The 26,676-nt window shown below is 38.8% G+C and overlaps 1 protein-coding gene across 1 annotated transcript; it reads right to left on the bottom strand.

Annotated features, from left to right (window-relative positions):
• Nucleotides 1-44: 44 nt before the first annotated feature.
• Nucleotides 45-26,675, bottom strand: LOC104275468 (25-hydroxycholesterol 7-alpha-hydroxylase). The gene is made up of 9 exons (XM_009871431.1): nucleotides 26,552-26,675; nucleotides 25,599-25,683; nucleotides 23,678-23,759; nucleotides 22,676-22,788; nucleotides 18,492-18,628; nucleotides 11,559-12,155; nucleotides 10,909-11,115; nucleotides 4,641-4,819; nucleotides 45-644 (listed from the first exon to the last, which is right to left on the bottom strand). Exons 1-9 carry the CDS (start codon nucleotides 26,673-26,675, stop codon nucleotides 348-350), a joined length of 1,821 nt encoding a protein of 606 aa, XP_009869733.1. The 3' UTR covers nucleotides 45-347.
• Nucleotide 26,676: the final 1 nt, after the last annotated feature.

Here is a 26,676-nt window from a genome sequence, read left to right as displayed (position 1 = left end):
CTGAACCCATTTCCCATATAAGTGGCCTGGATTCAGCCTGATGCCATCCTCCCTATAAATTGTGCTCAACTCCATGGCCAAGGGTATGAGGGTCCCTCTTGTAGGGACACTGGGCTGTTTACTTAGCCGAACTCTGGTCATCTCACCTCAATACTTGCAGCTCAGAAAAATTCAGGTTGCATGTCTCTGTGTCTCATATATCCCTCCAGCCCAAGGGCTTTTCTCTTTAGAAGCCAATAGGAAGGAGGTAAAAGCAGAGAGGGAAAAGCAAATGTCTCCAGGAATACAAAGCTGAGTGATGAAACAGAGCAAACATGGAGATTAGTAGAAGGCATATAGGCAGCCGCTCACATTCTTAACGCCCTTAGCTTGTAACGAAAGGCAATATCAACGTCTGGCAGGAGAATACCAAGGCCCATCCGACTGTTATCAAGTCTGACAGCTTTGTTTTCCACTAGTTCTACATCAAAATGAGCCAAGAGTAAGAAAAGAAACATCTTCATCTCATTCATTGCGAGGAACCTCCCTGGACACATGCTGATCCCAGAGCCAAAGGGCATTAGGAAATACTTCAGTTTTCTTCCTGCCTTGTAGAATGTGGTTTTCTTCTTGCCATTCTCTATGTATCGATCAAACTTGTACTCCTGAAAATAAAAGAGAAAGTTGTGATATCTAACAAGGCAGCTACATGAGTTGCTTTGTTTGCACAACGGCAATGCTTCTGAAACCCAGAAAATAAGATAAAGAGGAAGACAAGGAACTGACAGCTTCTCCTTTTAGTTGGTTCCCTCAAGTTTCATTAACTCACATTACCTTCCCTGCAAAGAACACTCCTTAAATCCACTTACTTAGCTTAGGCCTTTTACATCAAGCTCCTTCAACTTCCACGTCTCATCCACTGAGTGTCTGGCCTATATTGATTGTAATTAGATTTTGACCGCTTTGTAGCAGGAACAATGAACCTTAGTGGAAGGACAATTTTCTTGTAAAGCATCGTATGTGCTCAGTGTGGTACGTACATCATGAATAAGGATAATCTGCCAAATTCTGCAAATGCCTATGAATAAATTAATGCACTGCACTGATCTTGCTCTTGCAAGCCAGAGCAAAATCCATCCTTCTTTTGCACCCAGTGGTGCAGATTATTCGAAAACCAGACACAGTGCTTTGCAGTCAATTTTCCCTTCAGTTGGGGATAGCTGCTGCTTAATTTGCCACATCTGACCTTCAGATGTTTTGCTCCTGAAGCTGTGTGCAAAGCAGGACAACCGCCAGTGACTGACTATTATAAAGAGGGTGTTTTCAAGTAAGGCCTGAGGTTGCGCTCACAATCTACGTTCCATAAATCAGACATCTTTCTGACTGTTTTCTAGTAGCAGGTTCCTTGTTTAGAGATAATTCATGTTTTTGAATGAAGGAGATCTGGCATCCTCACTCAGTCAACGGCAAATTAACCACTTACAAAATCCTCCTGCATGCTTTGAATAAAAATGACAGACACTTCTTGCTTATGGTCACTCATTAGCATTTGTCCTGCTTTGCATACATCTGCTATAGCAGCAGCCATTTGGAGCTGGCTGGGAACAAGTCAGTCAGACAGAAACCAACCTCCACTGATTAAAAAAACCCCACACCACAATGAAAAATACACTGATACTGATCTACCCATTAGATTAAAGGCTCTGAAAACCAGGCACTGCAGGTCAAGAAAAAGCAGTGGCAAGGGACGTGGTCTATAAGCAAGGGAACAGGTACAAGGTGCGCTGCGGAAGATGTAACTTCATGTGTTGAAGAACAGGAGTTTGTCTCTCTAAATGACAGAGGTCTGAAATTTCCACAAATATAAGGGTGATTATATCTGTGTTTCCACTGACAAGTAATTCTTTTTAGTCTCTGTGAACACCCCATCTGAAAGGAAGCATGACATTTTTTCCCCTGGTAAGTTATTGCTTCATTTGAAGAAGCACAGTAAGAAATGAAAGCCCAGAATACCACCTCTTCCTTAAAAAAGATTCACTTCCTGGAATGTAAATCCTGCTGGTCTAAAAAAACACTGCATAAAAATATGAACTGAATAGTTTAAAAAAAAACAGCCCAATCCAGAACTCTTCACTTTGTTGGAGCATTTCCACAAGGTGCACTCCTGGTGTCTGGAGCAATTAAGAACTGTGGTATTGAACACACAGACATCCTGGGTCAAACCTTATGCTTTCTTTGTCATCTTAAGAGCCATCTGAGAGCTGCAGTTGCTTTTAACAAAAACATAAATTGGTGTCTAAGTAATTGGGAAAGCAAAAAACAAGTGTGAGACAGGAATGAAGCCAATGACGGTGACATCAAACTTGGGCTTGTGCTGCTGAAGCCCCTCAGGTTGTATAGTGTTTCTTTAAAAACTAATTTGCTGGCAAAATAAAGACTAATTTTTAACAATAAAGGAACTTTCAGCCATGCACAAGGCTTTCTTGGAAGAGACGGGGTGGCTGATGGCAAGGAAAAGGTGAAGACACTGAGCAAGAAGAGGTGATGGAGTTTCATATGGTCGGCCTGCTAAGAGTATTATGAAAAATTGAGCGGTCTCCTATGATTGATATAAGTCTTCCTCTGTCACATCTCATATTCAGCTTCGTTTGGGAAGGGTTTCCTGCAGGGTTTCCTGGTATTTCACTCTATGGGATTTGCAGAATTCATTTACAGAGCTGTTTGAGCAGCTGAGTCAAGATTTAGCAGTTCACTTATCCACTTTATAAAAACTGACTAATTTATTTAGCCTTTGATGAATGGAGAAAGAGGTCAACAATATATGCTTAACTTATACAATCCAGTGCCAAAGCAGAAGATAGCTTGAACTTAAATTTATGTATCCAGGAGAAAAGCATTGCTACAAAATTATCTCGTCAAGCTGCCTGTTTTCCCAGGAAAGTTTTCCCTAAATACATGACAAGCTCAATACTGCACCTTTCAAAAAATTCATTCTCCATCTCTATCTGATCCTCAGTAGTTATTGTTGAAAGCACACTGCATATTTTAAGAACCAAACAGAACAGTGATTTCCCCACTTTTCGAGAGGGCCCATGTGCTGAAATCAATGTACTGCAATGTGTGGATTGCTCATTCACTATCAAAAAGATAAAATATATGAACTAAAGCTGTACTGTGAAAGCTGAGCAGAGCTGATACTAAGCAGATATATTCAAGCAATGGAAATATGGTAATATATTCCGGCAATTACTGGATAAGGGAGGGGATCAGTTTCCACACTGATGCTTTTGGTCTAGGACCTAAACAAACAGATGGACTTTTGACAAATCAATAATGTTCTCCAAAATAAAGTGTTAAGAATAAAATGAGAAAAAGCTTATTTGCTAGTTGTTACTTTTTAAGGCTGGAAATATTAATCAACTATTTGCCACTACATGGATTATATTTTAAAATCCTAATTTTCTCGGCGAGCTTTGTCTTAATTTTTGGATGGGGACAGTCAGCAGAATCCTCCTGAACATCACTTCCATTTTCATGGCTCCAGTGTTCATCCCGGTGCCTATATCTTACTCCTGCTAACTCTGACACACTCCACACCTCCTCCCATTGGAGCTGGTGGCATTCCTGCATGGAGAGATGCTGTCCTGCACTAACAAGGCACTTGAAGCTCATTTTTTCTCTGCAACCTCATATCCTTAAATTCCCAAAAGGGACAGTCTTAGGGAGCAATGCCTCTGAACCTCTCTGGGTTTTCTATAAACATGTAAAAATATCCAGTTCCCTTCTTCTTTGGCTCAAATGTCAAACATGGAAATCAGCATAGCTGAGAGACAGCCATTTGCTTACGAAAATAGGGGTAAGGAATGGATCAGGTATGAGCTATTGCCTCTCAGGCAGAGGAGGTATTTAACAGCCTCAGAGTGTACCCTTGTTCTTCCTCTGTGGCACCCTGGGCTGGAGAAAGCAATCTAGGGGAGCAACCTAGCTGAGACAAGGACTGTTCAATTTGCATGCAGGTGGTGAACTTCTGAAGCCGTATTAAGGCTGAGGCAGGGTGGATTAATTTTGAGTCTTTGATATTCATTAACTCAAGCGTCAGAGAAAAATACAAGGAGATGACACAATTACCCTCCGAGCTTCGCTGCAAGAGCAACAGCTTTACAGTCTCAAGTTCACAACACTCTACTAATTGATCAAGAAGGGGTGAATCCCTACGAATGGAGGTGAAAAAGCATAAGGCTCAAGTAAGACACTGCTATTATAGGGCTTCAGAGAGTCAATGATGCTTTGGGGGCACTTAGCTAAATGGCCCACATTATTTGCTATTTAAATCACCTTCTATTATTCAGCCCTCCTTGGGTATCAAATGATCCACTGCCAAACAAAACCCACATTTAGTCTTAAGTTTACGGTAGTCACTGTGCAATTGTCAATTCCTTTGAAAGCAGTCGCAGTCAGTCTCATCACCATATTTCTCTCTTCAGGCCATGAATCCTTTGACCTATAGGGCCCTAGAAAATACATCTGAAAGTAGGAAGATTTGTTCCACAAGAAGGAACAGCATTAACAAAAAAGAAAACAAAAACAACCCACAGATCACAAAAGGCTTGGCTGCTGCAATGTGCCTGGAGTAGGAAGAGAAGGACCAGCTGAACGTTTACCTTAGGATCTTCATAGACCTCAGGGTCCATGTGCAAAATCTGCGGGTAAAGGGCTATCCAATCTCCTTTCCTCAGACCGACTTCTTGATTCCCTTCAAGCTTGAGAACAAAATCCTCCTGGCTGATGCGAATGTTCATGGAGGATGAGCACATTCGTAAACTCTCGTTTAAGGCACTCTCTGTGATTAAACAAAAGCGGAGGGGGGGGAAGCATCAGAAATATGGGAGATGACTGGAAGTTATACATGGCTACAGCTGCTGAATCTCGACAGGTTCAGTGGGACAGGCTGAAGGAAAAAAAAGGAAAAAAAAAAAGCACAAACCAAACCAAACATGAATCAGAGACCAGGAGGAGGCAATAAACAACCCCGTGGGGTGGGGGCGGGGGAGCCACGATGCTGAACTTCCCGATGTGATTCTCACTGATGGTGTTGAGAAATCCTGTCGGCTGTAGGCAGCACCGAGTTTAGGGTGGAAAGTCATTATTCAGGCATCATGTTGAAAACAATGCAATCGAAAGACACGAACGCTTTATGCATTTACATATATTTTGGAGGTTGCAAGCAAATACCAGCAAAAGCATCCATGGAGCTGTTTAGCTTGCCTTTCAAAAACTGTTGGATGTAATGGCAGGACGATATGTTAGAAAAACCATTTTGCCTGTTAATTCCATAGTCATTCTGAGGATTTTAAAATTTATTTATTTTCTTTTCATTGCATCACTCTGCCAAATGATAGTGTCTGCTATAGACAGAGTGAATTCAAAGCAGTTCATTATTTGCCTGGTAATTTTAAGAGAGAAAGATACTTTTAATTGGCCAAGAGAAAACAAAACATAGTCCTTTCAGGCTTAGGGAAAGCAAGATTTCTGTCTCCACCATCACATCCTGGAAGGCTCCAGAAGCTGAATGTCCTTGCTTTCCCAGTGGCCTTCACCTTTTGCTCCTAGCACGACAGATTTTATGGCTAATTTCCGGCAATTTATCCTGGCAGTTTGAGGAGGAATTCCTTTGGGAATAATATGCATAATTTGCATAAATCATTCTGATAGCATGTATATCAGCATGTAGCTCCTGTCTGGGGCTGCATCTTTCACTTTGTAATCAAAACTGACTATTTTTCCACCAGCGTGTATGGGTGCTGTTATATGTGACTTGATTCCTTTTAATCATCATTGTGAAAAACAGCCTAAAATAGGGTTTCATTTACACATAATAATCCATTTGTGCCTGCATTTATCTTCTGTGATATCAAATAAGCCTCCTCTAAGTGTTCACCAAGGCACAGTAACTGCTGCACCCAAAAGGTTAGTTTATTAGAGACGGTAGCTACCCAGTGTAGATGCCTCTGAAAAAAAATAATAACAAACGTTCTTTCACTAAAAATTAAATCCGGTGCAGCATGCAAAGCAAATAAAGTGGCCCTGGATGCTTTCTTGCAGGAGGTTTTTCCTTAAGCATGCATTTGTCTAAAGAAATGAGGCTGCGGTCAGCTTTGTGTGGCCAGCACTGTGATTCAATGTGACGTACAGTGAGTCTGTGCATATTCTTTTGGACTGCCTTCGTTACTATAATCAGGCAGAGTCAAATCGGCTTGTTGGTGACGAAGCCAGGAAAGACCCCTGGTTCCAGAAGATGGCCTCTACTGCGGATAGCCACAAGGCACCTGACACGATAGATTTCAACTGGCAGCGCTCTGGCAACAAAACTTTACACGGTACAAAGAAAGGGTCCAGCCTCTGCTCCCAGACTGTCTTCAACCCACGGAAAATGAAGCTGGTAACTCCGTGCTGGCCCACCATTTGGAAACGGTGGTGATGTACGTCACGACACTGGAAATTGAACAAGGAAGAGAGGAGGGAAAAAAAAGAGAAAAGAAAAAGAAGAAGGAAAATAATTAATAAAGCACTGCTGTGAAATAGCAGGCTTACGTTTAAGCGCCCAAGCGCTGCAGTCACATCCTATCGGCGGATATCCTCCCAGAAAGCGTGGCAGTCCCTGCCCGCTGCCGGATCCCAAATGACAATTGGGCAGCATATCTTATGCAGAAGTTAATCACAATAATGGAGCACAAAGTGTGGCTTAGCGGTCAGATCGTAAATGACAAATCTGTTTTACCTTCCAGTACCAGTTATGTGTGGAAGGCGAGCTTGGCTCTTGCTCTGAGCGATCATGCCGATAATCATTAGATGACAAAAGTAATGAGTCACATTATGATCAACAAAGGAGAATGGAGCTTATATGGCTTTGCAGGCTCACATTAAAAAAATAGACAGTCAGCTTTCCACAAATGCCGGAGTTATACATCGAGAGGAATGACAACTGCACAATAAAACTGCAGCCTTTACTTGCAGTTGTCATAGTTCAGCAGACACCAGCCATCGCCGCTGACAGACCAGCTGGGTAGCTTGGGAGGCCTTCCATTCTGCACCATGAGGTACAGTAAATTATCCAGCACGGTAGAGCAACATCTGTTTCTGTGCTTGTGCCGAACAAACAAGGCAATTTAAAGCATACCAAGGGATAACCAAGCAGCAAATGAACATGACCCTCATTTTTTTCCCCCCTTCTTACACACATGAGACGCTAAACTTCACTGTGCGAGCGCTACATAAAGAAGCCAGGCTGTTGTTTGATAAGGTGTTGTCAGAGAGATTTTACATATTTTCTAGAGAGAAGGGGGGGGGAGGCAGAGAGAGATATCTCATAGTATTGTTATTCTTAGAATCCTCCCACTTCTCTCTTCGTTTCTCTTATACTAAAGCTAGCACTGAGCTTCCAATTCATTCTAGATTTTTTTAAAAAAACTGTTTCAATATACTTATAAATATTCAGTCTTTAAACCCTAATTTGCTATACTTAGTTCACATGCCTTCAAGCATTTGTCTTCCAATTTCCACTGAATAAATGCGTACTAATGAGAAATAGAGCAAGCTGCTGAGGCAAAGCTGGGTGACTTGAGCCTGGCCTGCCACCAGCTTGTGATAGGCAGGCAAATTGAGTTAAAATGAAAAGTCTTGTCAGCTGAAATACAACATGGTAGCCAAACAGCAAGCTGTCAATCATCCAGCCAAAACAAGGGACTGCAGGTAATAAAAGGTCATTGCGAATCATAAGTGCATTTGGCTTTCGTAGGCAAGTTAATTTTAATTAAACATGATCTCTATCTGTAAATGTTTTATAAAACTTATTGTGCATAATGGATTGTTAATTTTACACTAACACATAGCAGGTAATAGGGTCCTATAATTATTAGAGTGTATTGTAGGAAAATAGCTATCACGTATGCAAATATTTGGGGGGGGTCATTTACCCACAGGCATCACGGTGTGCCAACACAAACGATAATCTGAAACAAGTACATTTGCAGCTTACTAAGAACTAAATGGTACTGCCCAGCCCATTCCAGGAAAATATATTCATTTCTCTCAATCCAACCAACGATATCAAAGCTTAACATTTGTGTTACGACTACGCACTCTGTATTAGCTGTTTTTGGGTTCCTAGCCTTTCTCATATATGAAAAGATTTTTCAAGTTGTGCTCTTTTTGCAGGAAATATCTGGGATTCAGCAATGACCTGGGGCAAGAATACTTCACCGTATAAATAAATGGACTAATATTAAATAAACGAACTGACTAAACATGCCTAGCATTAAACATGCACTAAGCATATCTCTGCTTTACCCTTTGCATTTCTATTATAACCATAAAAACCGACAGACCATTCTCATGTGTCGTTTACCATATTAGAGCTCCGTTGTGAGCCATAACAACTAATAATGTATGTTATCCTGTGCACACAAATACACGTGTTTGCGTTTTGGGAAAAGTCTTACGTAGACAAAGTGTGCTGCCCCAGAAATACCATCGGAAAAAAAAAAAAATCAGGGTAAAAATTTTCTAGCTTTGCTGTGGGTTGAAAGCTTTTTTTTTAAAAAAAAAACATAAAAAATACACACCTGTGCTTTGATTTAGAAGCAAATTGGGCCGTGTTGTTCTCTAGACCCAAAGAATCTGACCATAATAATAATGTGGCTCCCTGAGAAAGGCTTTTTAGCAATTCTTGCTTGTTCTCTATAGCATGAGGAATCCAAAAAAAGGCTCTTGCTATAGTAGGCCAAAAAGAGGATGGAGAATCAGAGCGCTTAAAACAGGAGAATGAGATGACAAGGTGATGAACGTACAAGAATCCCACCTGGCCTGCCTTACTCGAGAGCAGGGACACACATTCCGGTTTCCTACGCTCTGGGTTGGCACAGGGGGAGTGGGAAGAGGAAAAGCTCAGTCTCAGAGGTTGGGGCCAGCAAGGGCAAAGGCAGTGCTGGTCCAAAGCCTTCCTGCAATGTGTGATTTTTTGGTGCGCAAGCAATGCAAATTGGGATCTTTGTTCCTCCTGCACATTTATTAACAAAACATCCCTTCCACTGAAGCATGACTTTAATTCTCTTATGGTACAGATTATTTTTTTTCTATATTATTATTTTACAGGACAGTATCCAGCCCTTTATGATTTAAGTGCCAGAAGAATTGAAATCTAGCTTCTGTTCATATCACATTATGTTTAAGGCGATTATAAAATTTACCAAAAGTGTTACAAGAATACTACAAAGTAGGATGTGGCACTTCCCTCTCAACACATAAATCAAATGTTACCAAGGTACTTCAAAGATTTCAAGGAGCAGCAGAGGAATGACACAGTTAATGTTTTAAACTGTTCATACCATTTTGCACCAGATGGTTTTAGTGAAGTACATGCTTTTATTTTCCTTATTCTTACACTTCTGGGGTGCTTTTTTTTTCCTTTTTTATTTTTCCCTTGCCATTCCCATCTCAGTCTCAAAATAAAAAACAACTTCTCTCTTGATCTTCTTAATGCTCAGTAACTTTCTTTGTCTCTTATATTTTGGTGAATTCTAATTCTGATGTGAAGCAGTTTTACTTATGTTTTTTAAAAGTACATTAAATACTTAGAATGTCACGTTATTCTTCAGAAGTGTCCTTGTCATCCAGTATCTCCCCTACTTCAAAACCATTCTGCATCAGTTAGAGGTAAATCTGCATCAAAACAGCCATGAAATCAACTTACTAGACTCACGCTATGTAAGATTAATGTTAATGCTCTAAAAAAAGTGGATCAAACTCAATTTTATGTTTGTACTATGAGAAGCAAATAAAGTTTGAACACAAATTCTTGACACATGCCAGATCGGATGATTCTGGAGAATGGCACCTATTACTTAGATGCAAACCAGGCACAGAGACTGCACTGCTCCACCACTCTCTCTTGACACAGCTTTGTTTGAGTGGAACATCAGCTCACGTCATGAGCTACCAAGACAGACGGACATGAGCTACCAAAATACACAGACATGAGGTCAGTTTTAACAGGGGAATGTTTCTGATAGTCAAAAAGAGAGGAGTATTGAACCTTTAAGCTTATATTCAACTGTTGTGTACCCTATTAACACTACCTATGGAGACTTCCAGATGTGTAAAGGTTAGGTTCCTGCCTGCGACATCCTCTCCCTTCCCTTGGGCTAATTTTAGCATTTATCTTGCCAGTGCCTGTGCACTAGCAAACAAAGTGAAACCATACTCTGAAGGCCTATCCAGCTCCTGGATCAAACAACTTCAATGGCCACTGGCAAGGGTTTCCCTCTGAACCCTCAGTCCAGAACTGGAAGATGTCTCCCTCCCTTAGAGCTTCCTATTTTGAATAAAGGTACTTTTTTTTCTTCCCAATACCGAAAACACCATTTCCACTCTGCAAAGCTGTACTTCTGTGTATTTCTCCTGGAGGCATCACTCAACCGAAGCTTGCTTTAGAACTCTTTGTTTTGTTAAAAAGAGAGAAAGAAACTGCTTGTGAAAAAATTACATTTGCAGTTTAAATGCATTATCCCCCTCTAATTTCAGAAAAGGGTCTTTCTTGGCAGTACCATACAGAAGTATTTGAAATGCATTAACACTTCGGCAGATGCTCAGAATCAAACAACTTAATAGGCATCAACTTTTTCTTCAAATAATTGCAAAGCTTCGATTTAGCCTTTTGCATACCTTGCATAGTTAATTACCTAGGCTTTAATGTTTACATGCAATGAGAGTATCTACAGCTATAAACTACATAATTTATAATTGATGTAAATGGGTGTTATTATGTCAATTAGGCAGCTGTGTCCTCCACCTTCTCAGTAAACAGAAATGAGTGATAAACTGAGTTTGTCGGGAGAGCCCCTCTTTTCTTCCTAACAGATAAAAATAAATTACCCAGGTAGACCAGGTTGTCCAATTGTTCTCTGGTGAGGTGGATGTTATACGTGGGCCCTCTCTTTTGACCTGTTGACTGCAGCAAATGGTCAATCTCGTCACGCACCGCTGCAAGAGCTTCTGGGTGCCGCAGAAGATAATACATGGCCCAGAATGTAGCTGGAATCGTGTTGCCCACAGAGGCCCACAGGAAGGCAAAATGATGTGCTGGGAGAAAATAAGTGAAAAGGAAGATTAATAGCGTTTATTACACTGATTAGATTTGCAGTGTGCTAATTAAAAGATGTTAGGACACAGACCCAGCCAAGGATCAGTGAATGCTAATGAGGACCAATAGGCTTCTGAAGTCTAATTTTCTGCTTAATGAGAATAGTTTGAAATGTAATGTCGGGGGGGTGGGGGGAATAAGGGGAGGAAATGCAGCTCAGTTATAATCTTTCTCATTATCACCATTAAGTATCTTGTTTTACCACCTCAGCACAAAAAAAAAATCAATTATCATAGAGGGTTGTTTCAGAGTAAAACATTTTATCATTAGCCAATTAGAAAGAACATAAAAAAATTTCAAGGTCGCCATTTTGCCTTTTTATTTCAAAGGTCTATAGTAAATTATTTTATTTTAGACAAGCAATCATTCATAAGTTTCCTACCTGCTTTGTCATAATCTCCAAGCAGCTCATATTTCTCAAATATATCTTGTCTGGCTTGGACCACTTTTGACCCTCCCAGCCATTTTGTCATGTTCTGAAGTAAAAAATGATGTATAAGCTCCTTTCGAACCTTCTTGGTAGCTCCTAGCAACTCAATTGGTATGTTTGCAGCTAAATAGGGAAAGCTGGCATCAAACTTGATAAATTTGTCTCTGATTTCACTAATAACTTTGTGGCCATCTGCAGCAGGAACTCTTCCATATAGTGTTACAAAACTGGCTTCAAACATTACAGAGCAGCAGAATTTGTACATTTTTTCTGTTTCCCAATCTGTTGCTTGTGAGCATTTCCATTCAAATATATCCTGGAGATTTTTCATCATGTGGTCAGAAATGATATCCAAAGGCTTGCCTTGTAGATACTGGTAGATTCTGTGCAGGTTTTCCTTGAGATCGGGGAATTTTCCGTTTGACAAAGCTGGGTAGTCAAAAGTTTTGGAAGCCATTTTATCAGCAAATTCATGAAATTCAAGTTGCTTGCTATTTCGGATGACATAGACATATTGAAAGGGGTCCATGATAAAGGTAATATATCTACCTGAATAGAAGAAAAGAAGAAAAAGAAGAGACGTGTACTTTTATAACCTGGTGACAATTTCAGAAACAATAATTGAAAATGAGTTAATATCTTGAAAAAACACATGCAGAAAATCCCCAAAGCAAAGATCAGTGATGAAATATTGCAAAGCAAGAAAAAAAAAAAAAGGAAGAAAAAAAGGAAGATGCAACAAGTTTTATCCAGAGTCTCTTTGCCAGGATGCAGATTCCACCTCTATATACTTTCATGGCTCTTCCAAAATCAGCATGAAGCCATCTCCATGTAGACTGACCTACTGGTTTTGCCAACAGTAGGGTGTGGTCTCTGCAGTTGTGGCACTCTGAAATAAATCATTTACTACTCTGGTACAATTAATGAAAAAACAAAGTGGAGTTGTAGAAGCATTGCAAAGTTGCAGGGTTTTTGCCAGCAGAAAAGGAGAAACGCGCACATTTCACCTGTGTGGAGGAAAATGAACAATGGGGCCTGGAGTGAAAAACATGCCACCGGGGCAGCATGTTTTTTCAGGCAGATGACACAGAGACTCAGAATCTCCTGGATACAGCTTTAACTGCAAACCCCCAGCATTTAAAGTCTCTCTCACATATTTTTTTTTTCCCCTGAAGTTTTGCTAACTTTTTTTTAAGTATGTGCTTAGCATCCGTAAATCGACTACCTCAAGATTTGATTCTGAAGGCATTGGCTACAATGGCTAAGAAACAATGTTTAATGTCAGTGCCATTTTGGGACACACACTGTCCCAGCACTGTCATGCATTTTGCATAGTGTACCGACAACTTCCTACCCTTCTCAAGGTATTTAATGAGGTGACACAGCCATACCTTCGGCTGCCTGTCCAGAGGAGCAGGTCTGCATTGTTCAATACCTTTTCAAGCTGCTCACGTCAAAAAAATCCTGCATTTTCTTTCTAAGCTGTAAGTCAACTACCAAAGAAGAGAATCTTGGTGAATTATTATGAATCAAGATTATAATGCTCCCAAAGCTCAGTTAAATCTTAACTCTTTATAGATGATTCCCACGTTAAGACTTAATTTTGAGTTTCTGATTCTCAACTTGAACGAAGAGGTGTATCAGGGAAAAAGGGTGCCCATCAAAATGTACACGTCCTTTGTGAAATAGCCTAGCTATAAACTCAGGAAAATAGCAACGCTTCATGCACTTACAGTTTAATTCTGTCTCACTGAAGGGACAAATCTCCTTTGATGCTAATGGGAACACTACACGCTTAACTGAGGGCCAAATTTGGCTCCGTGACAGATGTCCTGAGATAAAGTAGTCACTACCACTAAAAATGTCAACAAGTATCCATGGTTACCATATAGTGATATTTGAATTATCATCGTTATTCCTTCTTCTGACTTGTATATACACACAGTGCACTATGGTAAACCTGGGTGTGCTCTGGACTTCTTCTACAACTACCGGCTGCTGTAATTTTCCCCCTGATTACCTCCACTGCAATCCCAGCGAACCAGTAAGGAAACACAAGGGATAAACCAAGACAGGATTTGACCCCTTTTTTTTGTCAACAGTGTGTGAAGGTTTTTAAGGTACTTGTAGAGTTTGCTTTACTGTAACATAATCAACCATAGACGTAACTTAATTTTAAAAGAATAAACACATATCGAGAAATTGGCATGAAAAAGAGATCTTGAATTCCCAGTCCTCATTTCTGATCATTTTTTCCTTCCCAAACCACAGAAGCTGACAGGGATTTTTAGTCTTGACCTCTGCAGGATCTTGTTAAGAGTCCTAGAACTGATCTCTCCTTCCAGCTTTCACTCACCGTCATGCTCTTTATTGAGGCTCCCATCTTTGTGATCAAGGCATGAAAAGAGTGCCCATTGGAGCAATTTTTAATAAATAGATTTGGAGTGTTATTAACCCTAAAGATGAAAGCTGGCTTCCTAACTTTGCGTTTACAGGGTAAACAATTTAAGTTAAGATTTTTAATTAATATTAATTTAAACCATCTGTCCACCATCTGCTTATTTCTGATGCAAAATATGAGTTTCTTTGTGATCTTTAATCAGAAACTTAGCAAACGCACATCAATTTTTATCATTTTTAAGTAAGAAAATTATTTTCAGTAAATGAGTTTTCAGACAAACAAACAATTTTAGCAGTAATTTTAAATCAAAACTCACTCTACACTAGCATACACTTTGGAAAAAAAAATCTCTGAGAAACAGAGTACCACAGATCCCGATTTTTATTATTCTCATCAGGTTCCTGGTAGCAAAAAGTAAGTGTGTACCAAAATATAATTCATTTTGTAGAATCAATTCAGGCTCCAGACCACATCACTGCAAGTCAACAATATGCATACAAACACATAAAGCAAAATACTTAAAGGTCTGTAGAGTCAGAAGAGTGGAACCCCTCTATAACAAAGGCAGCTTGTTTATGTAGCTCACCGAGAATCTCATTTTAGATCTTTTTAATTAGAAAAAGACTAAAAATCTAGAGCTAATTAACCGCAATAAGTAAGTTGTTGTTGTGAGAGTGGGTATGGGAGCCTTTAGCAATTACAGTCATACTTGTACCCAGATGCACTGCACGGCTACACCGGTTAGCCCAGGCTCTTCCATACAGGAACAGATTGCTAATTACAAAACCATGCCCCAACACCTCCTCTACCCTGAGCAGCAAACATCCAAACTGGAACAAACTTTCTCACCTCAAGTTATGATTTTAAATTTTGTGAGTTTCAATATGGTCCTTAATTTTGCTTTTTAAACCCTGTCGTTGTCACTGATGAGGTCTCTTCCCACTTATTGTACCTGATGGTGTCAGAGACCAACAAATGCAAATCTTTCCTGAAGTTTCCAGTTATTATTTTGTATTTTAAAACGCACCTTCCCCCCTCCCATCTCATGCTTTTCTGTTGCAGCTAGTGCCAAGAACTCTCTCTTGAAAGTAGTCTTTCCTGAAACTGAATCAAAATCTTGATGCTTATGAGTTTCCATCAGAAAACGAATAAAAGTAATTGCCAGATCAGCCAAAAGTGGAAACATATCACAAATCAGGAAGCCTTAAATATTGAATGTATTTATACAGAAACCACCAGGGACCAAGCCTTTCCTTGTTAGATTGCAAAAAAATCCTTCAACACAAAAACCTAAGTAGACATGTTCACATAGAAATGTCACACTCCAAGTCTCAATGGTTTAAATCACCGAGCTATTTTATTTAGTACTGTAGAAACAAGTCAAAATAAAAGATGTATCTTTGATTCTGTAAAAGCTCTCTGATTTATTTTTTTTTTAATATGGCAACAGAGAATTAATATTTCTCTATCCAATCCTTCAGTCTGCATTACACCCGTGCTGCAGATAGCCTGGTTATCTCCATTTAGTTTCTACAGTGTCCTAGAAATAGCAGATTGATGTGGAAAATATGAAAATTGTCAACTTTGGTAAATTCGAGCATAGAATCCAGTATTTGTATGATAGTTAAGAAATTACTCTAATAATGTATTCTGGAGCTTTTTAATGCTAATGATGAAAGACAAGCATTTCAGATGGCATCTAATGATGGAAGTTATTTTGGTAATGCTTGCAGCAGGCTTCAGCTTGCTAAGGAGTTAATGTAAATTACTTTTTGCCAAAGAGAGAAAAATGTGATATGTTGCTGTAGGTGTATCATGATTTAAAAGAAAAGAATGACTTAGCAGTAGTATTCAAAAAGGTAAGAGCACTTAGTGTAAAAATCTTAAGATTATTTTATTAAACGGTGCGTTAGTCTTAGAGAGAGAGTGTCGTAAAACTCCGTATCATTCCTAAAAACTTGTCGGGAGAGAGACAAAGTTTAATCCTCAGAAACAATGACAAAACTGTTTCAAGCTCTTTAAGTTCTTACCTAGCTGTCTGCCTACGCTGCTGACCCTTAACAAGCAGAGAGGTTAGCTTGGGAAGAATGATCATCTCAACACCCCAGACTCTCTCTCCCTCCCCCTCCTTATTCTTTTCTTCTCTCTCTCTCTCTCTCTTTTTTTTCCCTGAAGACTATCGCATTTACGTAATCGTCCTCTTATTAGGGAGATTCTGCTGAACTGCTGACAATGATGTACAGTGGTGCTTCGCTGGCATGACGTTTGGGGAAAACGATTCTGCTGCACCACCACACAAAACCAATTAGAGAACTATTTTCTGCGACAGGTCAGGAATTTACATTGTTTCTCATAGAAAGATGTGCTTTTTAATTTCTTTATTAAGATGACATCCATGTCCCTTGCGACTTTTAGGGATGACAATCATTTGCTCATCACATGGGAAAGTACAATCAGCGAAATCGCATTACCGGTACGGGGCAACGCCAGAAACTCCAAGCATCGTTCTGCATTTTCCAAATGAACTAGTTTGAGAACCAATAATTAGAACAATATATATCGATAGAATTTTTTGACAGGACCTTCAGATACCCACCAGGGGAGTAAAGTAATGATAGTCCATATACAGCAGGCTACGTTATCTTTGCCGAACATATAAACTTCATCTTTGTCAAATCAGTAAGACATATAGAAATCCTGTACGTCCTGGGATCAGGACATGACAGGAGGTACTAACTAGATTCGCCTTCCTCCTTGACTTGTGGATGACAAACTGTTTCTCCGTAGTGAAGTCTGGATGGTCAGTATTTTCATGCCGAGAAAAGAGAACCTAAAGTGATGTCTCTGTTATGACAAATTCACAAAATCAAAGATTTCCCTGCATAAGGCTAAAATTATACCCAGACCTCACTCCATTTACCTCAGTCTTTATCAAGGAAGGCTTCCTCAAAATATGTGAGCACAGGGAGATTAGCTGAAACGGAATTTTGTTTAGCATGCAAATAGAAATTTGTTAAACTAAATTACACTCGTAGATTGCTTAAACACACAAACCTCTAAACATAGTCTTGCATAAAATAATAAGGAGGTGAAAGAGAGTTAAATATTTGATTAAACAAATTAAGAACTCCAAAGTATGACTGTATCTGGTTTTATGAATGTACAAAGGTAGTCTCTGAATTATAATTATTAATCTGTATTTGGTAAGCAGCCATGACTGTATATGGTGTGAATGTGCATTAAGAATAAAAAAGACTGTGTTTCAACAAAAGTTGGTCTTGTAATCTGTGAAACTAACTTTTAAGATGGAAAAAAACTCTGAGCAAAACAGTTTCCAAAGAAAAAAACCTGAATAAATAAAGAAATCACACATTTAATGCAAAAGTGCTCTTCCAAAGGAAAAAAAAAAGACTTGGTGAGAGGAAGAAAAATTTTATTACTTAAACATACGGCTTGCAATTTAATTAATTGCTTTTTAAATAAAAACTATTTTTATTGCAAAATATTACTTATATAGAAATATAAAGCTTTTGTTACTGCCAGGAAATTACAAAGCAAACTTTATACATTACAATTAAAAATTTTACTTGAAATGGAATAGATAAAACGGAGATAACTCTGAAGTTGATCATTTGAAGAAGGATATCAGCATGTAAAGGGGCGAAAGATCCATTGCATCTACCTATAATAGTAAGAGTTTGCCTTTTTCTGAATAGAGGAAAATACTGGATTTTAAACTGATTTTGTAAAAATAACATTTATGTATATATATAAATGTACATCTACGTACAGATATACTTAAGTTCATTCAAGATTCCAGTTTCATTCTGTGTTTTTCTTCTACAGCTCAGTGTGTATGTGAACTCACTCAAATGTTTGTATTTGAACCAGTCTAGTAGTAATATAGCTATAAATACAGAAAGCAGCAAGGTTATATCATACTTTATTATATTGTTATTTTCAGCAAGCATGATCAGAATAAGAGGCTGCCAACGGGAAGTTTCTGTGTTCCAGTCCTGATTGTATCACTGAGTCAATGTGTCATTCATTCCCTTGTGTTCCTGTCAACCAGTTGTAAAATGTGTGAGAACATATTCTGCACTTTTTTTCTTAAGTGTTTTCTAAATTTAATCTGATATTTTTCTGTGCAGTGTCAAGATGATGTTAGTTCTCCCTTCTTTAGCAAAAAACCTCCACTACAATACACAATTAAATGTGCTGGCAAAATCTATGTTCATGCATTACATGCCTACAAATTCTGTCAATATGCATATATACCTATAGCTCTATAGAAATTCACATGCTTATAATTATATCCTATGGATACTTATTATGCATTCAATACATGTGTATTCAAGTAATTTTTATTTGCCTATGCTACATAAAAATGTTTTTGGCTAAGGAAGATTATAAACTAAACATATGAACTATTATTTAATTTCACTGATAGAAAAAATAAAGAGAAACACTAAAATATTTCTCACCAGCAATATGTACAGTGAAAATATCTCCAAGTTTCTTTTGCTGATCCAGTAAGAATTTGAAAGCATCTTTTCTAAAAATCAATGCCTTCCCAAGGTAAGGAATCCAGCCATTAATTAGTGGGGGCTCTCCAGTCTTCCTGTTAAAAACAGAAAAAAACCCCAGGAATTAACTTTGGCATGAGAGCAACTCACCTTTATGTCTATTTATATATTACACCTAGACTCACCATCTATGTATATAATTCTTGCAATGTATAATATGTTGTATAGAAAGTTCCTCAAATACGATGGCAGGTTAAATCTAATCACACCTCTGAGCACAGAAGGCTCTGTGTGGTGATTAGGAAAAATAAGTGAGAGAAATTGAGACGCATTTAACTACAGGTCGCTCAGTTATTGCCATCAATTTGCGAACACAGAAAAATGACATTCAGTAGAAAATCTCCCAGCAAAGAGTCCTCTCATTTTCAATATTTGGTGTGTCAGAGGAAGATGTATCGGAAGGCAATTATGACAGATTTAGGTAAATAGGACGCCAACATACCACACAAAATCACTAGTCTTACAGATGATAACGTTTTAAGAATTTCAGTTTACCAGCACACAGACCAGCTACCGTGCTGACTAAATCTCTTTAAAATATAGAATAAAAAAAGAGGCTGAACATTTACCACCATAAATCTTAGTCTCCATATATTTATAGTCTCCTACGCTAGAAACGTGTATGAACAGTTTAAGATGAAATTCTAGATAATGATATTTGCATCTCAGTCTAAAAAGAAGCCAAGGTGTGTTAGTTCTGTTTATGGAATAGTATAAAATACCTTTTAAGGATCTAAGAAGTTATATTTTTCTTAACAAGGAAAAAAATGTTTTCCACACTGTCTTATTCCTGACTGCAACTAAACGTCTTTCGTTTGTGCTGGTCTTTAGTTGCTTGAATCTGATTTACCACAAAGAAACATAAAGCGTGCTTGCTCTGGAAAGGATTAAAACAAATATTCGAGAACAACTCTGCTGCTACATCCCATCTGTGAAGGTGACTTATACTACATGCAGAACAACTCATTCTGATTAAACATAAGATATTTACTAGCTTGGATGTAATCAAAGATCAAGGGATCACAAGCTTTACTACTATCATACACAGCATGGATTTTTATGTAGCTGGATTAACCCTATCATAGTCACATTCTCTCTTGAACTGCTGTAACAGAAATGAAAAAAAAAAGTAAACATGATATGCTGTATTTACATTTTTATTTTCCTAATTAAAACTTTCTGACCAGGAAATTACAAGTTAGATATCTGCTCTCTTACTTTAAAAAGTTGATATAAATTTATTTTACAGATAAACAGATGTGGCCAAACCAAGCAGCATTATCTCGATCTCTTTCTGTTTAACTGACTACTAATTCCAAATGTTAGTTTTCAAGTACACCCTCTTATCCTCTGGAAAACCAGTAAACCCAACAATCTCACAGTCAGCACGTTTCTCTTGGCTCTTTCATTTCTTTGGGTTTTGTAGCTTTGGGATCTTGTTTGTTTTGTGGTGTTTTCTTTTTTCCTTTTTTACAGTGGAGAAGGTGAAGCCCTTCTTTTTTCAACACCTCCCATAAACCACCACATTATCCATCCTCAAGCCATCAAATACCAACATTATTCATTCAAGTGGTCCAGAAAACTTTGTAACGGTTAATTCTGTATTAAGTGAATACAAGAAAAAACTAATCTGAGATTACACGACAGGGATTGCTATCCCTGGGAGCATAACAGCCCACTCGATACCCTCAATTATCCTCTCCAAGCTCGTAAAGAATCTGGATGATTTACCCATTTTTTTCCCTCCCAGACCATTAAGTCCTGAGCACAGCCGCCTTTCACTTCCCGGGCTGGACACTCTGGCCCATAAGTAGCATCCTGACAAATATTTAGATAGGCTTTTTGTCATCTTCTAATTGAATGCATCTAATTTCACCCTCCACGTTCTGTCATTCGGTCAGAAGCTGTATTCTTCACAAGCTCTTGGCCGGGTAAAAACAAGGCAGCTCAGAAATCCAGGGGAAAATTAACTTAATGCTCCAAGTCTGCGGGATCACATCAGGGAGACATTTTGCTATCGCCAAGACGTGAGGGTCATCGTTCGCTTCAGACATGTTTAGCTCAGCAGCAATAAGCTTAACACTGTTAAACACCGTGTCAGGGCTACGTGGCTTTCAGAGGAAAATATAACACCAGTTCAACTTACGACCCACAGCAGACTGATAACAGAAATGTGTCTTCATTTCTAGCTTTCTTTCTCTTTGGAAGATGGAGGTCATCTCCATGACTTATCGATGCCTGCCCACACACGGCAAAGGAAAGAGCGGCGTGTACATTTTAGTGCCTCCCAAAATACAATGCTTCGCTGCACAAACTTTTCAGCAGTGCAGTGTGGCTGACCCTAGCTCCCTGAAGGACTCTCACCTGCATCCTGGGTACCTCCAGAACTTTCCATTGTCTTCAGAGGCTACAATGAACCACTAACAAAGCCCACAGAAACTTGCACTGGTTAATTAATTTCTTTACGGACTTTAACTCTGGACTAATCCTTCACAGCCGCTGTAAGATTTGATAATTACTACAAATGTTAAAGTTATGTTTTTCTCATGACACGATATATATATTGTAGCACCAAATGGAAAATATAGATAAGAAATATTAAAAAGAAATATGAAGTATTTTGCTGGCAATTTTAGATTGCAACTTTTTTGCTTCAAGCATTCAGAACTTCCGAGCTGATTACATCCAACCCCTAACATTCTATGATTCTATGATTCTGTGCTTCTATGATTCTATGATTTTATTCAGATGTAGTTTAAATTCTAATGCCCTTAGCACACCTCATATTATTTCTAGGCCCTTTTGCTCCACATTGCTATGTATAAGCTGGTTTTGCTTATACATAGGAATATCTTTACTTATCTGAGAAGCCTCTGTGAAGTCAGTAAGACTCAACAGACAAATTTCTCACATACGTGAGTGAATTTTACAAATAAAGCATCAGCAACATGTCCAATGCAATCTATAAGTAGACGGATCAGTTACAAAGTGGAGAGAAAGCAACACAGTTGTATCATCCATCATTGTTAAACAGATAATTTCAAATGGCATTATGCAAAAATCAGCTGGCTACAAATACAGCCCATAAAGAGAATGAACAGATTTTGATAACTGTAACTTTTCTTTGCTTTTACAGTGAAAAAGAGACTTCCTTGTTAGCAAGTAAAAAAGTTGCAATATCTTCTCCATCCCAGAAACGAAGTTTTGGAGTTTGGTTAAAGTTTCCTTAAGGTGAGATTTTTCAACTCACCCAAAACACAGAAATCAGTGACTCAGGTGTGATTATTTAGCTACTGAGGTAAGGCAGTATCAAAAAATGTAGATATTGTACCTATGTCTCACTTATGCTAAACAGCAGTGATGCAACAAAGCAGGAGAAAAATGGGTTGCAAATAAATAATGTGAAAAACACATTATTATTTTTTTTTAATTGAAAGTCTCTAAACATTATGTTTTCAATTAGTGAAAGGGAATTATTTGGGATACCCAAATAAAGTCATCTGTTAAATTCTCTGAACATTTGCAAGAAAATACTCTAAAGATTCACAAGCAAACAGACTTCGCCAGCATTATCTCTCATAGAAATATTATTGCTTTATAAAAGCACATAAGACTATTCTTCCGCTGGTTACACCATTTCAACATCAATGCAGCGTAGGGCATTTGATCAGTGTAAATGAGAGGAGAATCCTTCTCATTTCACTGGTTATTTGTATTCCAAAGGAGCAGATGCCTTCCAAATTATGCAAAAATCCACAGCGCATCTCGTACTATAGCAGATGAACAGGTTAATTTTTCTCTTTGCACATAATAAATCATAAGTGCTTTAACACCCATAGTCGCATTTCATGAACATAAACCTTCTGTTTAATAATGTCTGTTTACAACTAGAATCAGACATACAGTAATCTCTTGCCTGGGATAAACATTAATCCAGATCTGTCTAGAAAAATTATACAATTCATTACCATAAGTAATCTCTATTGTGCCCTGTGCTTAACCTTCATCTTTTTTCCTGTCCTATAATCTTGCAAATCCACTGGTGGTGTATGATTGGCATCTGGTGTTAACGCAGCCTTCACTGCAACACAGCGCAGCTGAAAAAGCCGCTGCACGGCCACGTCACTCCGCAGGGTACCGCTGGCTCAGCTGACCGCTCCTCAACAACTTTCATCAAAGGGCGAAACAAACCCACCTGCCAGAAAGAAAAAGGCCCAGCTATATCATTTTCACTTTCCAAACCGTTGCAAAAATTAAAGGTATCGGTCTGATTTTCCCAGTCAAACCATCACAGACCACATCCAAGTTGGAACACACTGTGCCAGGGCACTTTAAGAAATGGAAATGGATGGGTACAGAAGTAGAACAAAAGCTATTATGAACATGTCAAAGCAGTTTGAGATTATTCACAGGCTCGATCACAATATTTAAGCAACAAGACATGACAGACAATGTCTTTCCAGGGGCTTATGAATGCTCTAACTGTGAGGAAAAGAATGAGGCCAAAGGCTTCAACCCCACGAAAGGTAATCCCCAGAAATGTGGTGTCTGGAGTGTCTTCTTGTATTATGAGAGAGAGAACACAGGAAACTTAGGACAGGAGAAAGCCAGCAAGTCTATCTTCCTATTTTTTTTTTAATAGAGCAGTTACACCCTAGACCTGCTCATAGCTTTAGATTTTGTATCCACGAGGCCAGAAAAAAATATCATGTTCCAAAGTTTTTGTCCACTACACAAATTTTTGATACTTATAAAATTATGCATGCCTTAAATACTTTGTCTAGATTCTCTGCCTCACTGACCTCGTGGAATCCTAAATTTTCCAGGTTGAGTACAAGTGGTACGAAAAAGTATTCCCTGCAGAACAGGAGAGTTTTAGCAATATAAAGTCTTCTACCTTTGAATTCTCAGCATATACACCTCCTGCAGAGGTAAGGACCAGATGCTGCTTCTGTCTGATCACTGCTTGGAGGCTTATGTGGGGTAAATGGATTCATCAGGCCAAGCCTTGACAGAGAGATGCAGACACAAATTGACTCAGCGAAGAAGAAGAAACAAGAGCCCTGGGATAGAAAAAACCTCACAGTGCTGCCACCTATACATTTGTCTAGGTAAAATGGTCCAGTACTGATAACCTCCGCTTTTTCATTAGGATAAAGATCACTCCTAAAAGAAAACGAAGAAGATTCAGGAAAAAGTAGCAAATACACTTCTGAGTGCATGAAGGAGAGAAGAGTTTATCTGTGCACTCGAAAAGAGCAATATAGCAAAGACAGACTCTAGTGGTGATGTGAGACAAACTAGGAAAAATGCTGATGAAAACAAACCAATCAACTAGTCATTTTTTTTCCCACAGAAAAGTGTAATCCTTTTGTTGAAAGTTTTTCATGTCAAGATTCATAGAATTTTAATAAAAATACTTTTTGTTTTCCTAGAAAAAAATACAAACGTTTTGTTGCTAATATCTCCAACTTGTGTTGTAACTCATTTATCACAAAAGCCTCTTTTTTTTTTCTTTTTTCCAGTAATTTCATGTGGGTCATCCCCAAATGTCCAAAAAACACTATTCCAAAAATATTCAACAACTCCTTCAGTAGGTCTGAAATACCACTCTCTAGGAAATCCTCTTGCTTTGCATTTTTCTTGGATAAATCCTCTTAACAATTGTAGGCTGACATTGTACATATCAACTCTTCACACTTCAAACTTGTTGAAAGACATCCATAAATTAAACTACCACTTATAGTGACTGGCTGGGACACTGCCTAAAAGGCCAAAAGACAAGTAAATACCATTGTGGAAAAGTAATCTCAACAGTTTTAAAATGAAAACCCATTGAAAGAGCCCTTTTGGCTCAGGTTTTATCAGAGGCTGAAAATTCCCAGGAAGGTCCTACACAAGATGTAGAGTTTCATAACAGCCAGGATAGGAGCTACAGTAAAGACAAGACAAGGCCAATGTGACAATAATTCATCAATATTAAAAGTTAATATAAACTCATCCTTGCAATCCTGCTTTGCTTTTGCTCTGGGTGAGGTCAGTGAGAGTAGCCACAACTACTCAATACTTTCGCTGACCAAGCCCAAAGTTACTCTATTACATTTTAAATTTGAGATCACTTGCCCAGCCCAGGGCTTTTCCTTTCTTAATTCAGCTTTAATCAAAGAAAAACAGGCTAGGAAGGGATCATGAGAGGTTATTTATTTCATACCTCATATTCCAGGTAGGGTGCTGGGCACTGATATCTTCCTTAACATTTGTCTATGCTGTTCTTCGAGATACTCAGTAACCGAGTCTCTACAGTCTCCCCAAGCAATCTGTCCTGATTATGAGAAAGTTTCTTCTCACATCTAACCTTTATCTTCATGTCATATTTCAAGTCCACTACTTCTCATTCTGCCTGCAAGGTATAAGAGAATAAATGATTCTCTTCACTTCTGCAGGAGCACTTAATGTATTTAAAGGTACTTACTATGTTCTTCCTTAGTCTTGTTTAGGTTAAACGACCTCAATTTCTTCCAGTATTTCCTCACAATTGCTTTCTAGACCTCTACAAACTTCTGTCATTCCCCTCTTGATTTTCTAACATTAGCCCACACCTTTCTCTACGGCAGTGCCGTGCACTGAGCACAGTGGAGCCATTAGCCCTTGCATCTCCAGGGTGACACACCTGTCTTTGCCTCCCAGCACAAACTCGCCTTTCTGTGCAAAATCACCACTGTGTGGATAAAAACCCAGCTTGGGAATCATTACAGCCCTCAGCCTTTTCCCAGAGAAAAGATTGTGGTCCTGTCCAGATGCTGTTCATTAGTCCTCTGTGTTTTTCAGTTCCCTGTTTGGAACACTAATCCCTCCTCCGCAGGCTTGCAGCCGCTCCTCTTTTGGTATTATCCACAAAAATAAACAGTTCCCCTGTATTCGTGTGAGAAGGATGGGCTCCGAATATGAAGTCCACCAGTGTTTCCTTTTACCACTATTAGGAACACATTTATGCTGCACACTAACTGACTTTGCCCAAGAGAACCCAATGACTCTCGCCTAATATCCATCTCTTTCATAAGCCTTTTCTGCACTTTAATATACTGCCTTGCTGCAACACATGTTAGAACTGTACACAGTAAGTAGCTCATAGCAGGAAATCATATTAACCGTCTGGCCTAGAAATGACAAGTGAAGTGTGGATAAGAATGTCAGCACTCCTCACAGAAATATATTCAAACAGGCAGAAATCATTCCTTATGTAATAAAGAGTAAACAAATAAATTCAGGAAATCTCAGTAGGACATTATCAGGTTTTAAAAACCCTGGTAACAAGGAAAGAGAGGAGAATGTTAGATGGAAAGATATTGCCGCTTCCATGTGCAGCTACTGTTATTTTCTCTCAGTATGTAATATATCATTCTGTAAGTAAAGAAAATAAATTGTAAACATCAACTATTATTCCCTATAAAATGGAATGAATGCTAAATAATGCAGGATGCTCATTAAAACAAATAAAGTAATGAAAATAGACCCTTCCTTTCATGTGACTGTGTCCGAACGTCTGGTATCTTGTTTAAGCCAGACATCCTTTAAGTTCTCTATAATCACTAGAGAGAAAAGGAGTGAAAAAGGCTTTTTGAAAGTATTGGTCTTTTATTAATGACACTGACAGGTTAGAGTTGCTCACTTTGCAAAGAAAGGATGACTCCCTTACATTTCCCTAATTCTGTCATGTCTCTTCCCACATTTGTTTTTTATGTCAGTTTTCTTGGCCTACTCATCCATAAACTTTTTTCTCTGCATACTTCCACTCTGGCTCCCCATCCCTTCCGGGCTGCCTCCGTGGACCTGCCACTGCCATTCAGCCCCTTCACTCACCCACTGCTACCATCCTTGTCAAACCAAGCTCCTGTTCAGTTCTGGGGAACCTCTGCTCTCATCTCCTGCACTATATTCTTAGTCCAAATATCGCCCACCTGCTTTCACTTCCAGTTCATCCTCAGTCAAAGTCTTTCTTGAATCCTGACCACCATCTACATACTGCACTGGCATAGAGAATGCATAAGGCTGCTGTTGGTGAGTCTTGTTGAGTTTCTCCATC

The sequence above is a fragment of the Apaloderma vittatum genome, unplaced genomic scaffold (genome assembly GCF_000703405.1).
Source record: "Apaloderma vittatum isolate BGI_N311 unplaced genomic scaffold, ASM70340v1 scaffold21846, whole genome shotgun sequence".
Taxonomy (NCBI): Eukaryota; Metazoa; Chordata; class Aves; order Trogoniformes; family Trogonidae; genus Apaloderma; species Apaloderma vittatum.
This window is presented reverse-complemented; position numbering and strand designations above follow the sequence as displayed.